This window comes from Vitis vinifera, chromosome 7 (genome assembly GCF_030704535.1).
Source record: "Vitis vinifera cultivar Pinot Noir 40024 chromosome 7, ASM3070453v1".
Lineage (NCBI taxonomy): Eukaryota > Viridiplantae > Streptophyta > Magnoliopsida > Vitales > Vitaceae > Vitis > Vitis vinifera.
The window spans coordinates 21,019,803-21,034,950 of record NC_081811.1 but is presented as its reverse complement, the minus strand read 5'-3'; the positions used below and the strand labels follow the sequence as shown (position 1 = coordinate 21,034,950).

Sequence of the window (15,148 nt, the reverse complement as noted above, 5' to 3'; positions counted from 1 at the left end):
CAATTAAAACTTGTTTTGGTCTAAATTAAATGACCAAAATCTTGATGGACTCAAGTCACCTAAGCCTAGTAAACAACCATATCCTCTTAAAGGATTAAGGTTTCTTAATGACTTTAGTTAGTGTGAATTGCAGAATCCCGTGAATCATTGAGTCTTTGAATGCAAGTTGTGCTTGAGCCATTAGGTTGAGGACATGCCTGCCTAGGCGTCACGTACCCGTAAAAAAAAATTGATAAAAAAAATGACTTTAGTTAGTTGTCTTCCACCTTTAAAAAGAGATAACCAAGGTTTCCACATTTTCAAAGTCCACACCTTGAAGTATCAAGATCGTGGTTTAAGTCATCAGATAGAAGATTCTGAGTATACGAAACCTCCAAACTATTCAGACATGTTCTTCACCGTAAGAAATTGAATTGAGAACATTCAGATCTAAGTATGAAGTTCATATATTTAAATCTATAGTTAATAATAATTTTTATTGTCATTTTATTTCACTACGGTAAATTTAAAGATGCCTAAGAATAGATGTATGCACCCTATGAGATATAAGACATAAATGGAATAATCTAGGATTCCTAACAACTGGTATAAGAACCCTAAGGTAGGTTCCAACATGCTAAATATGTTTTAGGTTATTAACTCTATTTTGGAGGATATGTTTTTCATTCCATGGCCCAAAGATCAATGAATGTCCACATAATGGTTATAATTATAATTATGTTTGGATTTGTTGATGATTATTAGTTTATTGAAAATTCTTTAAATTAAGTTGTACACATAAGGGGTATAGGATTATAAGATATTTACTTGATTGTAAAAATATTTTCATTTTAATAGATGGGTTGTAAGCTCCATTATAAAAGTACAGGAATTTTTATTATTGTAAAAATTTCATTTTTTTTTATATCCATCTATGGTGATAGAAAAGAAAAGGAGTCTTCAAGTTTCTTTTTAGATTCTATGATGATCCAAAAAAACAAAAAACAAAAATTTTTGGAAGTTCTTGTTTTAATATCCATGACAACATAGTGATGTCAACTTTGAATTAAAATCAATAGATACATACCTTATATAATTTAAAACACTTTTAAAAATATTTAAAATCATAGGAATAAAACTTTAAATTTTCTAAAATTTTAAATATTTGTAGAAGAGTACTATTATATAAGAATTTTTATTTTAAAAAAAATAGAAAAAAAAAAATTAAAACCCCATATAATATAATGAATTTTGTATTTTTTTAAGATGAATTTAATTCATTTATTGATGAAGTATGTCATCATACAACATAGAACATGTTGGATATTAAATATCATATAGAAAACAGATGTATGAATAAATACCAATGAATGTGAGGTATTAAATAACAATCATGCAAGAACTAAAAATTTGGGCTTTGGTGAAACCAATGAAAATTTGAAGTGGGAATTAATAACATTATCAGTTTCATCAAAACAGTATTTGGGCTTAAACATTAAAAGCAACATTTGCTAGTTTTTAATACAATTCTATGATTTTGAAAAGGTGGAAAAATTCATGTTTTTTTTTTCACGCACACTTCTCTTTTCATAAACTTATACGAAAAAAAAAAATCACAAAATAGGAATTCAAATTTATAATTAATGATATAAGTATTATATTTGATCATCTCTTATTATTTTTGATTGGTGAGTGCATAAAACTTGAAATAATTTTAGAGAATTCTTGTTTTGTGATTATTATGTAAAAATATACTTTTTTTTTCCTTTTATGAAAGTATTATACAATTATCTATATTATGAAAAATTTTAAAGTATTTTTTATATTTTCAATTCTTCCTTAGTGCTTTATAAAAAAAATTGAAAACATCTTAAATTTGTTCTAAAAAAATAATATATTTTTAGAATAAATTCTTAAAAAAAACTTATATTTTGTTACAAGTTTGTCAAATATGTTTTTCAAATTTAAAAACTATTTTCTAATTTAAAAACTATTTTCTAATTTTTCTAAATTAGAAAAGAATTTTAAAGAACCGTTTCAAACATGATCATAATTGTTTCTAACTATTATTTTAATTATTATTTTTTTCTAATTCTAACTGAATATATACCAAACACTTTGTTTCAAATTATTTTTTTATTCTAAAATTGTAGAAGTAATTTTTTATTCTTTATTATTTAATTTTTTTTAAATTTAGAAAAATGTTTGATAATTTTTTTAGTAAAAATAATTGAAAGAAAACAATATATTTTTAGAACAATTTTAATGTGTCTTTAAATGTTTGAAAGATTATTTTAAAAAATAATTAAAAAAATTCTAAGGATAATTTTAAAAATAATTAAAAATATTAAGAATTTTTTTATATTATAGTTAGAATCTCAAATGAAATTTTATTTCTGAAAATAACTCAAAAATCATTTTTAATAACTTTTTTGGAACTATTTAAAAAAAAAGAAAAAAGAAAAGGGCTTTGGAAACCAATCCTAAGTTCCTAATTTTTCTCTTTACCATTCTGTGTGGACTGGCCCACGGAATGGTGGCCCTCAATCTAATGCATACAATAGATGTGTCCACCTCCTCTCTACAAGCCATTGCCTTTGTTTTCTCACCCTCCTCTCTCATCTTTTTGGACTCAAAACCTCTCTTCCCTCTTGACTCAGTGGCAGCTCAACCACTCTACTCAAGTTTTTGGAATTTGGATCTTTCAATTCTTCTAGGTTCTGGGATTTGGATCTCTCGAATCAAAGTGAGTTTTTCATTTCCTTAATTCTTTCTTCTGTCAATTTGAAGATTTTTTTTTTCATCAATCTTTAAGCTAAAGAAATTAATTATTATTTCATATCTTTCAACTTTATCATGAGTTTCAAGTTTCAACCCCTGGTACTGTCATTCTAATTTCATTTATGGGGAGAAATGAAAAACCCATTAATTTTTATCTGCAAGGGAGAAAACCCAGAAATTTATATCTACTGATGTTGACAATTGGGTGGGTTTTGTTATGTTTGGGCGCCGGGAAACAGTGGGAAAATAAGGAAGCTCCAATTTTTGAATGTTTTAAGATCCCAAGTTTTGTTATGTTTGTTTGTTTGTTTTTTTTTTCTTGCTGTGCTTTGACGGCAACCAAACACAGCTCTGGGTCAACTCCAGAACTCGTTTTGTCGCTCTCATTTTGTTACAAGAAATAAAACTCAAATTTATATTACTGATTCGAGCAATTGGGTAGCGTTCTGCTAGGTTTGGCTGCGGAGAAACTGGAGGAAATAAAAATGAAAAAGAAGCTTCAATTTTGACATCTTTTAGGATCCCAAGGTTTTATTTCTTGTTCTGTGCTTTCATGGATCCCAAACAGAGAACTGGGTCAAATTATGTTTAAAAAAAAAAAAAAAAAGCTCTAAAATCCCAAGTTTTCGCGTGTTCTATGCTTTCCTAGCGATCAAACAAGCTCTGGGTTCGGTTTGTAGATGTGAAAATATTAATATATTATTATCTCTACTGTCTGGTTAGATTTTAGGAGAACAGATCCCTTTTTCTTTATTGGGGGGAATTTTGTGGGAAAGGATTTTCTGTCGAAGTAAACTAGCATTTAGAATGAAAAATTGATTTGGTGATGGGTTGGAGTCAAAGAAACTTGGGCCTGTTTGGTAACTGTTATTGAAGACATAAAACATTTTTTCTATTATAGAAAACGCGATTGGCAGACTTTTGATAGAATTCTTCAGATTTTTTTCTGAAAACAAGTTGCTTTTTCAGAATAAATTTCAGGATTCTTTTTTGTATGGTGCTTTGAACAGCATTTGAAAATATGGAAAATGATTTGGCAGCTTCTATATTATAGGTAAGTGCAACCTCTTCATGAAGAATAAGTCTAGAAAACTGTTTTTTATATTTGAATTTTCAAACAAAATTCTGTTCATGAAAACAATTGAGAACTTTTTTTAAGAATTGTTTTCAAAAACTGTTTTCTGAGAATTATTTTTGGAGTTATTGCCAAACATGCCCTTGATTTTTGTGAGAAGAGATTTGGTGTTTTACTTTGTTGGGTTGTGGATTCTTTTAATCGGTGTGAAATGGTTTTATCGCAGTGGATGAACACCTTAGTGATGGTGAGGATGGGGAAATGATAGAGAGTTCTAATGGAAAAGAGTTAGTTGCACATGAAGGAAATTCTGAGATGGAGCCTCATGTAGGCATGGAGTTTGAATCTGAAGAGGCTGCCAAGGTGTTCTATGATACATATGCCACACATTTGGGCTTCATCATGCGTGTGGATGCATTCCGCCGATCAATGCGTGATGGGAAGGTTGTTTGGCGTCGTCTTGTATGTAATAAAGAGGGTTTCCGGAAGTTGAGGCCCAGAAGGAGTGAAAATAGGAAGCCCAGAGCAATTACAAGGGAAGGGTGTAAAGCAATGATAGTGGTGAAGAAAGAGAAGACAGGAAAATGGGTTGTCACAAGATTTGTGAAGGAGCATAATCACCAGCTGGTAGCCACACCTGCCAACAGTCGTCGAACTGTGCTTCTATCTCAGACACCGGTCAGGACCCTTAACTTGAACATAAATTTGAAAATAATTAGCTTCCTCTTAAGGAATTGGTGTTCTCTACATCTTTTTTTTTTTTTTTTAATAATTAATTTGGATTTATCATCTCTACTGTTTCTGGCTTTTTTACTAACTTTCAGATGTGTAATATGTTTTTCTCTTGTTTTCCTACTTTTGCCTATGCAGAAATATTGTGCCTTCCTTCATTAAGTCCACAACCTAATGGCTGCTATGTGTATTAGTTGGTAATTGACTTTATTGCACAATGTTACTGCATTTGTGTATGCTTTGAAGTGTTACTCTCTCTTGTTTGTTGGCCCAATTGGGCATTGGTCACTGCTATGGTCTATATTTTTCCTCTTGCGGTGTCATGCTAGTCAATTCATGTTTCTGCTATTTCAAATGTGAACAAATCCTTCTTTGCTTAATATTCACAATGATGATTTGGTTAACCTGCTTGAGTGGATTATGGCAACTTCTCTGGCTTTGACTTCCAATAAAATCACTACCTTCATTCTAGAACTGGTTTTCGTTTCCTAGAAAAAGCAAAAAAATGAAGGTAACTATCACTCTGCAAAGTTGGCAAATCAAAGTTTTGAAGCTATCTTGTGTAAGAGGAATATGAAGTCAAGCTAAGCCACACATTCTTAATCACTGGTATACAATTTATACAATGCACACTTCTCACATAGTGAGGAATAAAGTTAAATTCCACTGGACTGGCATTTTGGCCATCTTCCCCTTGCTTCTTGCCCCTGTCTTCTGCTGCAGCTAATCCTTTAAGAATTACATCCACATCTCACTTTTTTTTTTCAATTCTTTTCCATTTAAAGCCAGATAGATTACCCATTTTCTTTTACATAGCTTCCAGTTGAGATCTTGAGAACCTTGTAAAAGCCTGTGGCTTTTAATTGGCATTGTGTATTACTGTTTTCTGTTGGTTAATTTGTCTGTAGCTTACCCTATTTTTTCTTCTGAGTCCATGGTAATGGCAATGCATTCATTTGATGAAGCAAGCAGATGAGATGAGCATGCCTTATGATTTTTGTTTCAAGCAACTGAAGAAAATGAAAATTGGTAACTTGACCTGTCATTGCTTTTTTTTTTTTGGTTGAGGCAAACCAAGTATAGACATGTTTGTGTGTGTGTGTGTCTTGTGAAAATCTTCAAACTTGCACATGGACAAGTGCCACGTATACCAACACCAAAGCAGGAAATGGTCACAACAAGGACACAATTATATAGCTATTTGGGCCACATTATGTTTATTGTATGCTGTGTGTCCTGCAAAAATCTACAAACCAGCACATGGATAAGTGCCACATATAGAACATGCGTGGCATGCCAGCACAAAGCAGAATATGTAACATATGCTTTGTTTTTACTTATTTTATAGCTTAATCGCGTTTTTCTTTGCATTTCACCCAAACTTGAGTTGTATCACCAATATTGAGTTAAATGGTACTAATCTCATAGACGGACATAAACTGATATTTTAACCACAACCATCATTCCACCAATATTCTGAATGGCCAAAAGAAGGGATAAGTTTTGTTGGTCTAACATGAATCAGACATGTGCTTGCTTCTCAGTTCATTGAAACTATGATTCCTATAGTTCGCAAAACCCTTAGGTTATGTTTGGTTTCCGGAAAATTTGAGGAAAAATGTGAGAGAAGAGAATAGAGAGGAAAAGTAGAAGGAATGAAAAATTGAAGAAAAAAAAAAAAGATTTAAAATCAATAAATTATTTTTGTATGCTACTTCAAACTATTTCATTTATTTTAAATCTTCTATATAAAGATTAAATAATTTTAAAATGTATAAGTTTTTTACTAATTTTAATTATTTTTTATTTTCTTTTGTATTTTTTATAGTACAACTAAATATGAGAAAACAATTTTTCTTAACATTTTTTTTCCTTAGTACTCTAGGAACCAAACATAACCTTTGTTTTTTTGGGGGTATTTGGCTTTAGTTGACAATGTCTTGTATGGTTCTTGTTCTAATACTTAACCTTGATAGCACCCTCATACAACTGGTTTTCAGTAATCCTTATTGTAGTCCATGGATCCTGAAACATATTAAAATTTTTATTTATTCCGGGACCAAGTGAAAGAAAAGAAAGATGATGTTTGTCCTACTTAGAATGGAAGAGATTTATGTTGATAAAGAGACATTTTTTTTTTCATATACCTCCTTGGTGACCTGCTCTTAAGTTGAAGCCTTCGTGGATTAGCTTTATTTTGTTGCTATTTTGAACCCTTGAATACCCTTCTGCAACAACTGAATCTCCCTTACCAACTTAGACTGTAAAAGGATCTCATTGTGACTTGAAATGAATTCTATATTCAATATTTTTGACAACATGGGGATGGAGCAAAAGTGGCTTCTTTTATTGGGTGTTGGAAGGGGGAGGAGGGTTTTTAATCCTTTGGCACTTTTACTTCCCTCTAGGTTTCCAGCTTTCTCCTGCATTACTTCCTCAAAGGATGCCCCATCTTTCTCTTCTTTTATCTATAGATATCGTTTTCTAATCAACCAAAATGAGAATTGTTCATGCTAGACACACACTGAGAGACATGCAACAATATTTTACAAGTACAACGAATTTTAAATTTTATAGTATAAAACATTGATAAGAATTTTGTGTTTAGAGAATGAAAACAATTTTTGGATGATGAATATATCATGGATATTGTTTCTTTATATTTGAAATCTTGGTCAATTTTTCTTTCCTTATATTTGAAATTATTGTGGAGATGACATAAGAAGTTGTTCTAGAGACAGAACCATATAAATTTTCTTTATACCTTGAGGTTTCATTGCAATAGCATTGTGATTGTATCACTATAGAACACGAGGTTTCTCAAAATTCTGTGTAAGAGGCATAAAATTATGATTTTAGGATGGAAGACCCATCCATCTATTGATCTGATAACCAGTTGATAGACTTCAAATATCTTGTTCTCATTGCAATATAATTCTATTTTGTGTATTTGTGCCTGCCTTTATGTACATATCATTATTTTTCATTAAATTCTATGCATTACATATTTGTTTGAGTTAATTTTTATAGTTAGATTGTCTACCATGTTTCTGGAGCCTTCATTTTTTTTTCTCCTATATAAATACATTGATTCTCAGATAGCATAAGGCATTGACACATTTTTATATTAATTTGGTTGTATATTTACTAGCTTTTCATGTGTAATGTTTCCTGTCAATCGTGATGGATTGTAGAATGTTAGTTTTTCAACTGAAAAATAGATAAAGAAATGAGAGCACATCATTGAGGGGAAAAAAAAAAACTAATGACAAACAAAATAACTGTTAAGGTCAGTAGGCCTAGCTTGCTTGCTGAGTGCTGGATTCCAGTGATTAGACAGTATTCCTATTATCTCCATGAAGTGGTTGCTAAATAATTTTAGCGGCAATGGTGGCAATGTTTCCTGGTGTAAAATTTATGGTCCAACTCTTGAATGGAATCCAATGCCTTGCTTTCTAGTTCTCAAGAAATTCAAAGAGCTATCTAGGAACAACAAAAGCCAGTAGGGAAAATGGCCAATTCTTTTTATTTCTTTGTTAGATGAAGAAAAAATATATCAAATGTGACAGTACAGGTGAAACCCATATGCATAAGGAGGACTATACTCAGACTGTGCTAAGAGAAGCCATACAAGGCAGAAAAAGGCAATAAAACCAAAAAGCTTAAAGGCACTTTAGACACTAGAAATACCCAAGTTGCCAGTTACATCCATGGGAGTTGGCCTCCTACTCAAAGATACGTCCTATGTTTAAGGCTGAAGTGAGATCAAATTAACCTCTTAGATCTTGGAGGTTGAACATTTTTTAAGGGACTTGAGATGAGAGGTGGTTTGTCTTTAGGAAACTGAGGTGGACGATGTAAGTTAAAAAAAGGTTGTTAGTGCTTTATGGGAAGCGAGGAGTCATGACTAGGCTTTTTATGGGGGTAGGGCGTATTAAAAGGGGACTTTCCATGAATGTGGAATCAGAGAATGGATGAAGAATGAGAATGGTGCTACCAGTGGATTTCAAGGGGAGTTTAGCAAGGATCCATGTTAATTAGGATCATCTATTGTGCTTTGGTGGATATTTTAGTGCAATCCATTTTCTTTGTGCAAGACAAAGTTGTGGAAGGATTCCTTTGGTTGTAATAGCTCCGTTCAAGTGGAAGGATGGTGGGAAGCATTCTCTTAGCCTTTTTGGTTTTTTTTTTTTTTTCCTGTTAAAAATTGTGGAAGTTACTTTAAAAAAAAACATGTGGTAGCTACAGAGGTGGGAGAAGGAAGAGCTGGAGAGTTGAGAATGGGAATCACTGCTTTGGATGAGAAGGAGAGAGTGGGATAGTTTGACTTTGGGATGCTTTATGGGTTTTAAGCCAAAAGGGTTTGAAGGATGAGAGAGGACTCAATTAAAGAAAAAAACTTATGAGCTGGGTGGCTCAAGGAAGGGGATGAGAACATGAAGTTTTTTGGAGGGTTTCCAAGTATCATCCTCATTTCAATCATATTGGAATGTTGATAATTAATGGGACATTGATATCTAGGAAGGAAGATATTAGGGTTGGAAGTATGGGGTTCTAGGAGAGGTGGTTTTCTGAGGAGCAGAGATGGAGGCCAGGTTTTAACAGGTTGGGTTTTGATGTGCTTGGGGAGGATGAGAGGAGGAGTTGGAGAAGCCATTTTTGTTGGAGAGGAGGTGGTGATTTCTCTGACATGCTATAAGATGCTGCATCTGGATGCCTTCACTTAGCTTATTTATTTTTATTTTCAAGACCTGTTAGAGTTTGGTGTGGGAGGATTTGATGATGGTGTTTAGAGCAGTCTATGAGATGGGGAGTGAAAGAGAAGTTTGAATTCCACCTTTTTTAACCCTATTGCTTAAGAAGAATGGAGAGAGCTTGAATATTTGTGGCCTGGTGAGTTTTCGTAAGCTTCATCCTCAAGTAGTGGAGTTGTGATTTAAGAACTTGACCGCCTTGCTCCCAAATGGTTTGGTGAATGGACAGCAAATTTAGATGTGGCCCCTTAGGCTATATGTGGATTCTAGGTTGAAGGAGCAATTTTCTTGGTCTTCTTGGGACTCTGGATGTTTAAAGCTGTAAGATAGTGTCAGCTGGAGCTCAATTATCTGTCTCTTAATGAATAAAAGTTTCTGTTGAAAAATGGAGTTGGATCTTGGCTTGAAACTGGTTACTTCAACAGGGTGTGAGGTTTAAGGAGGAGCCCCTATTTGTTCATCTTTATTTGGAGGATTTAGTAGATTTATTAACAGGGCCAAATTGGGAGGGATGATAGAAGGTTTTCAGCTATGAGGAAGGGATAGGAAAAGAGAGTTTGTGTCTGATTTTCTATATGCAGATGGCACTATTATCTCTCTCTCTCTCTCTCTCTCTTCCTCATCCCCACAATAGATAAGAAGGGTGATGAGTAGTTTTAAAAATGTCATGCTGTTTTGGTTTAGTGATGCCACTTTGCTAATGTCCATCATGAGATGAAAATTGAGGCAGGAAAAGTATTTTAAGAGGTGGAGATAATCTGAAACTGATGAGTAGCTGACACAAATGATCACTTTTATTCAATTGTTAATATCATTCATAATAGGTTCTGTCTCTATTCCTAGAGCATTGAAAAATTTTTGTTTGCATTCTTCAGTCATTACCTTTCTAATATTTAATAAACTTCCTTCTGGGGTTGCTTTTCCAGGATGAAAAAGACATAAAGATTCGAGAGTTGACCGCCGAATTACAGCGTGAGAGAAAGCGATGTGCAGCTTTTCAAGAACAGCTTGACATGGTCTTGAGAGACATGGAGGAGCACTCCAATCACTTGTCAAGAAACATCGACGGCATAGTTCAGAGTGTGAGAGAAATCGAATCAAAGAAGATAGTCCATTCACAGTCAAAATAGTCCCCATGAGATTGTTCAGTTTCTTCTCCCTTTGTACAATTGCATTGGTGTGTCCATTGTTTTCCCTCCAGACTGTAAATTTTTCTTGTAGTCGAGTTCAATTTCCCTGTATTTTGTATAAAGAAAAAAAAAAAGGAAAAGGATGGTTCGACTTCATTGAGGTGTTGTAGACTTTTAGGCATGGTTTTCAGATCATCTCAAGAGAGTATAGAAGGAAAAAAGAGAACTGATGGTTTAGGAATATGAGAATCTTCTTTTTTCCCTATGCATTCCATGATTTCAGGGACAAGACTTTGTATTGAGTTTGATGATATTTTTGATCGTTTTTTCGGTTTCCCCAGCGAGAAAATATCAAATCAGAAAAGTTTGTTAGGAAAATGCAACTGAATTTGTTTGTAGTTGTTGAATTGTAATGAAATACAACATAAATTTATAGGAAAATTGATTGTATATAACGGAGAAAATGACTTTGGAAGTTTCTTTTTAAAGAAATAAATTGTCATTTTCTAATGGGAGAGGAATGAAAGGGAAATATCATTTTATAAGAAAATAAAGAAGGGTAATATTGTCCCAAATGGTATTTAAGTATTTAGAGTTTTTTATCCAAATATCTCTATTTATACTCTTACCATTTCAAACCTTAAAAGTAAGCTTAGAAAGGAAGTTGCTTCAACCTTAAAAGTAGGCTTAGAAAGGAAGTTGCTTATATTTGAAGGAAAAAAATTTAATTATTAGAAAAATGAATTTTGAAGTTTCTTTTTCAATGAAATAACTCATAATTTTATTTATACTTTCTCTATTTTTATTTTCTTTGTATAATTTAAAGTACATTTTGGAGTAATTCTAAAAAACGTTTCTAATATTTATAACACTTAAATGATAAAAAATTTCAAATATTAAAAATATTAAAAGTACTTCCTAAAATCACTACCAAACAAGTTCTTAATTTTGTTGCAAAAATGAGATGTGCATATTTTTTTTTTCAACACTTTCTTCAGTGTTGGCATTAAAACATTTTTAAGAAAAAAGAAAGTTTTCACACACTCATACAAATTCAGTTTTAATTCTTAAATGAGGTCTGAGACAAAAAACAAAAAGTGAGACCAAAGATGGAATTAAAACTCCGTACAAAGTAATTGGAATATTCCCGAAGGTTTAAAACAATCAAACCTTGTTTACAATGTTGCGATTTCTAATACGATGGCTGATTCTAGATTGTTGAATACAGGCACATACAAAGAAATGAAATCATTCCCAAATTACAAGTATCGGGACCCTTGACCATGTGGCACTTTGTGATTGGATAACACTCGAGAAAGGAACGAGATCTTTTCAAGTGGCAACGGAAAGATTGGGATGCCAACTTCAAACAAGTGAAAGGATAAGAGTAAGGGAGAATGGGATTCTTTCTATGGTGCTTCTGGGAATGGGATGACAACGGAGAAACTTCAATGCTTTGTTCTGTGTTCAGGCATGAGTTGGTTCTGTGTTACTCTTGTTTTCGGCTTTTGATGCTACAATGACTTTTTGATGAGGAGAATTTTTTGGTTTTTGGGGGTTGAATGAGCGTGTGGGAATCCTTGTTTCTGGTCTAGGAGGTTGATAGAATGGTTATGTGATAAATGAGTCTATTCCTGCAGAAAACTTCAAGCAAATCTGCCCCAAAAGCATCAATCAGAACAAAAAATTAACAGACTAACACATTGTCTAAAAACTAAACCCATATCAATTCTCTTCTTTCAAGTAACTATCACCAACATACCACAAACAAATACTTCAGCCATGTTTCAAGCAAAACAAGTTAACTAGACTCCAAATGAAGTAAATGACTGGAAAAAGAAAAGAGAAAAAAGACAATAACACCGCAAGCAAACAAAGATCACAACAAGACAAGAAAATGATGTTGCATATGGGTTAATCTCGCTTGGCAACAAAAATGATTTTTTTATTCTTTTTCGATAGGTAAAAGGCGCAGCCAAGTACACAACAAAGTTTATAACCCCGCCAAAAGGCTAGCAAGAGGAGAAGAAAAAGAAAAGAAACAAAAATGAATTGTTGTTGAACAACCCAAAAGAAATTAACTCATTATTTTTGGATTTCAAGCCTATAATTTGATCGATACTAGATCTTCCCAACAAGTCACCATTCAGGGTGATTGTATATGAGCTTAACAACAGCTTGTAACACTCAGCAATGGTACTAAAAGTGGTCTAGCTAGAGCTGTGATTATTGGAAAACTTCACAAAGACTTCCAACAGTGTATAAACTGTTAAACCAGCATATAAATTAATAGAGAAGTTTCAGAATCAGATTGTTTTAGGACAACACAGATCACCATTGTGGCATATTTCAACCAAAACCAATTTAGCAAAAATTTCATAGTAGGCTGATATCTTCTTGATAATGTATGATAACACAATGTCAGTTCGGCAAACAAGAACAAGAATTACCCTATAAACTACACATTCTTCACCTGCCAGGCTGCCATAGCACAAGGTAGGAGTAAAACTATTGCTTAAACTAATTCTCTTAACATTGATTCCACAAAATTCAATCCAGTTCCATAAGTTAATAAATATCCAAAAGTAAGCCAAATTGAGTTCCATAGCACACACACCAGACCATCAATCCCCAAATCATGATGACCCGAATGGTATTTTTACAATAGTTCTCAAAAAAATTCTAGTTCTAAATTGTTTTTCAACTTACTCTAACAAGAACCCTTGAAAATAATTCAAATTTGTTCTTAAAAAAGAACTCCTTTTTAAACCAAACTATATAAAAAAAATGTTTTCAGTTGAAAGCTTAGTAAAGGTGTTTTTTTGTGTTGCCAAATTCTTTTCTGTTCTAAGAAAACTATTTTTTAAAACAGCTTACAAGCCGGTTTGGACTTGAATATTCTTCCCTCATATTGATAAAGCCCAGAAAACATCTAAAATAAGGTAGATTTCATCCAAATTCACTTAGATGCAGCAGATTTCAAATTTCCAGCCAAACCAATTAAAGCCAAATCACAAAAAGGCCCTAAACCCAATGGCCTTAAATTAAGGCGAATTTGACACAACAAGAGAAAAATAACACACATCCAAACATCACACATTATGTTTTCCCGGAAAATTGAACTAGAAAGAGTAGTTGATATACATACACATGGTGAATAAAATTATGAGTTTAATGCTATTCATTTTGCAAACAAAGTAATAATGCAATTATGGATAATCATCAAGCAAAAGCTGGTGAGAGTTGTATGCAATGCATCAGTGCATAAAGGCATAGACAGCGGTGGAAATGTAAACAACCAGAGCACTAGAAACCAGTACGAGGAGAGCCGCCACCGCGTGAACCGCAGATCTGCTTCCGCAGCTCAGCAATCCGAGCCGAATCTCGATCACATTCACCATCGAGAGCATCAAGAACAAGCACCCGAGCACGGATCCCACGGCGGACCCCAACATCCCAAACCTCAGGACTTTGAGATTGATATGAGCCCTAAAGGCGTCGTCCACATCCTTGCTGTTGAGGAGATTGATGGCGAGCTTCAAGCCCTGAGCAATCAAGGAGGAGAAGAGGAAGAAGCTGAAGGACACAACCTCAAACACCAGCAGCCGCCTGGCCACGTCGATCCCGGCGTCGCAGCCAGCGCGGTTCTCGAGGCTGTGCTGGTTGGGCGTCGTCAAGGATAGACCGACGAAGACTGCAATGGTGAAAAGGGAGTTTACATTGACAAGGCCGTCGAGGGCGGTGACGTGAACGCTAGTGGTGGAGGGTGGACAAGATGAAGAAGAAGCAATTCTTCTGCCATCATATTCTTTTGAATATGGCTCACATCTGAAAAATAAAAAATTGAATGAATAAAAATTAACGAAACAAGAAAACTTCGAAGAGAGAATCAGAGGAGAGAGAAACGAGATACAGTTCGCCTTCCATGAGATGGAGTTGGGTTGCTTGAGGTATTTGATGAGCGTTACTTGTAATGATGGGATTGAAATAGGGAATATTGCAGTTGCTTTTTGGGAAGCGGAGCTGATGGTTTGGAAGAGGCAATAGGGAGAGGGGAAAGAGATGCTTTCGTGCTTTGCTTTTGGGGTGGGATATTTTATGCTTTTAAGGAAGTGATGGGTGAGGAAATTGATTAATGGTCCGACTTTCGCTTCCATTTTTCCTTTGTGAAGTTTTAATCCTTCAAATTGATGATGATTTTGGACACATGTTAAGCTTAAGCAAATGCAACTTGTGTGATAGATAGATTATGGTTTCGTCTTTTAGTGTTTTTTTTCCTCTCTCTTTTGATGTTTGAGTGAATTTCAACAAATATTTTTAATATTTTTTATTTAATGTTTTTATAATAATTATTGTTATTATGTATGATAATATTTTTTTTAAGTTTAAAAAAAACAAATATTTTAATTATTGTTATTTTTTTATTTTTTTTAAAATACATAAGTTTATTTTACTTTTTTTTATTATTATTTTAAAATTTTATCTTATTTACTATTTAAATTTTAATATAAATATAAAAAGAAAAACTTAAAAAAATAAAACATTTTTGATAGATTTTGAATAATGGAATCTAATTGACTTGATTAATCGGAGTTTAACTCTACTAATATGAATGGATTTTTAATTTTGGTTGAACTCGGATTAGTCATCAACTAGTCCAACCCGCCTATTCCCACTCCTCATTCCCTTGTACCAAA

The 15,148-nt window shown here is 33.3% G+C and overlaps 3 protein-coding genes across 3 annotated transcripts in view; 1 reads left to right on the top strand and 2 right to left on the bottom strand.

The window, feature by feature from the left end:
* The window catches only part of LOC100265314 (protein FAR1-RELATED SEQUENCE 5-like), a 36,671-nt gene that overhangs the window by 13,341 nt on the left and 8,182 nt on the right, over nt 1–15,148 (bottom strand). The window lies entirely within an intron of this gene.
* Nucleotides 2,508–10,849, top strand: LOC100852511 (protein FAR1-RELATED SEQUENCE 5). The gene is made up of 3 exons (XM_010647769.3): nt 2,508–2,725; nt 4,062–4,513; nt 10,248–10,849. Coding segments are annotated over exons 1-3 (657 nt in total). The 5' UTR covers nt 2,508–2,724; the 3' UTR covers nt 10,452–10,849.
* On the bottom strand, nt 13,527–14,640 carry LOC100855266 (uncharacterized). The gene is made up of 2 exons (XM_010647768.3): nt 14,365–14,640; nt 13,527–14,279 (listed from the first exon to the last, which is right to left on the bottom strand). The coding sequence occupies exons 1-2, from the start codon at nt 14,376–14,378 to the stop codon at nt 13,709–13,711; spliced, it is 585 nt and encodes a 194-aa protein (XP_010646070.1). The 5' UTR covers nt 14,379–14,640; the 3' UTR covers nt 13,527–13,708.

What these genes read in the sequence shown, in the direction of transcription:
- LOC100852511 (XM_010647769.3), top strand. An exon ending in TGCTTCTATCTCAGACACCG is followed by an intron (nt 4,514 to 10,247) that starts GTCAGGACCCTT and finishes TTGCTTTTCCAG; the next exon opens with GATGAAAAAGACATAAAGAT.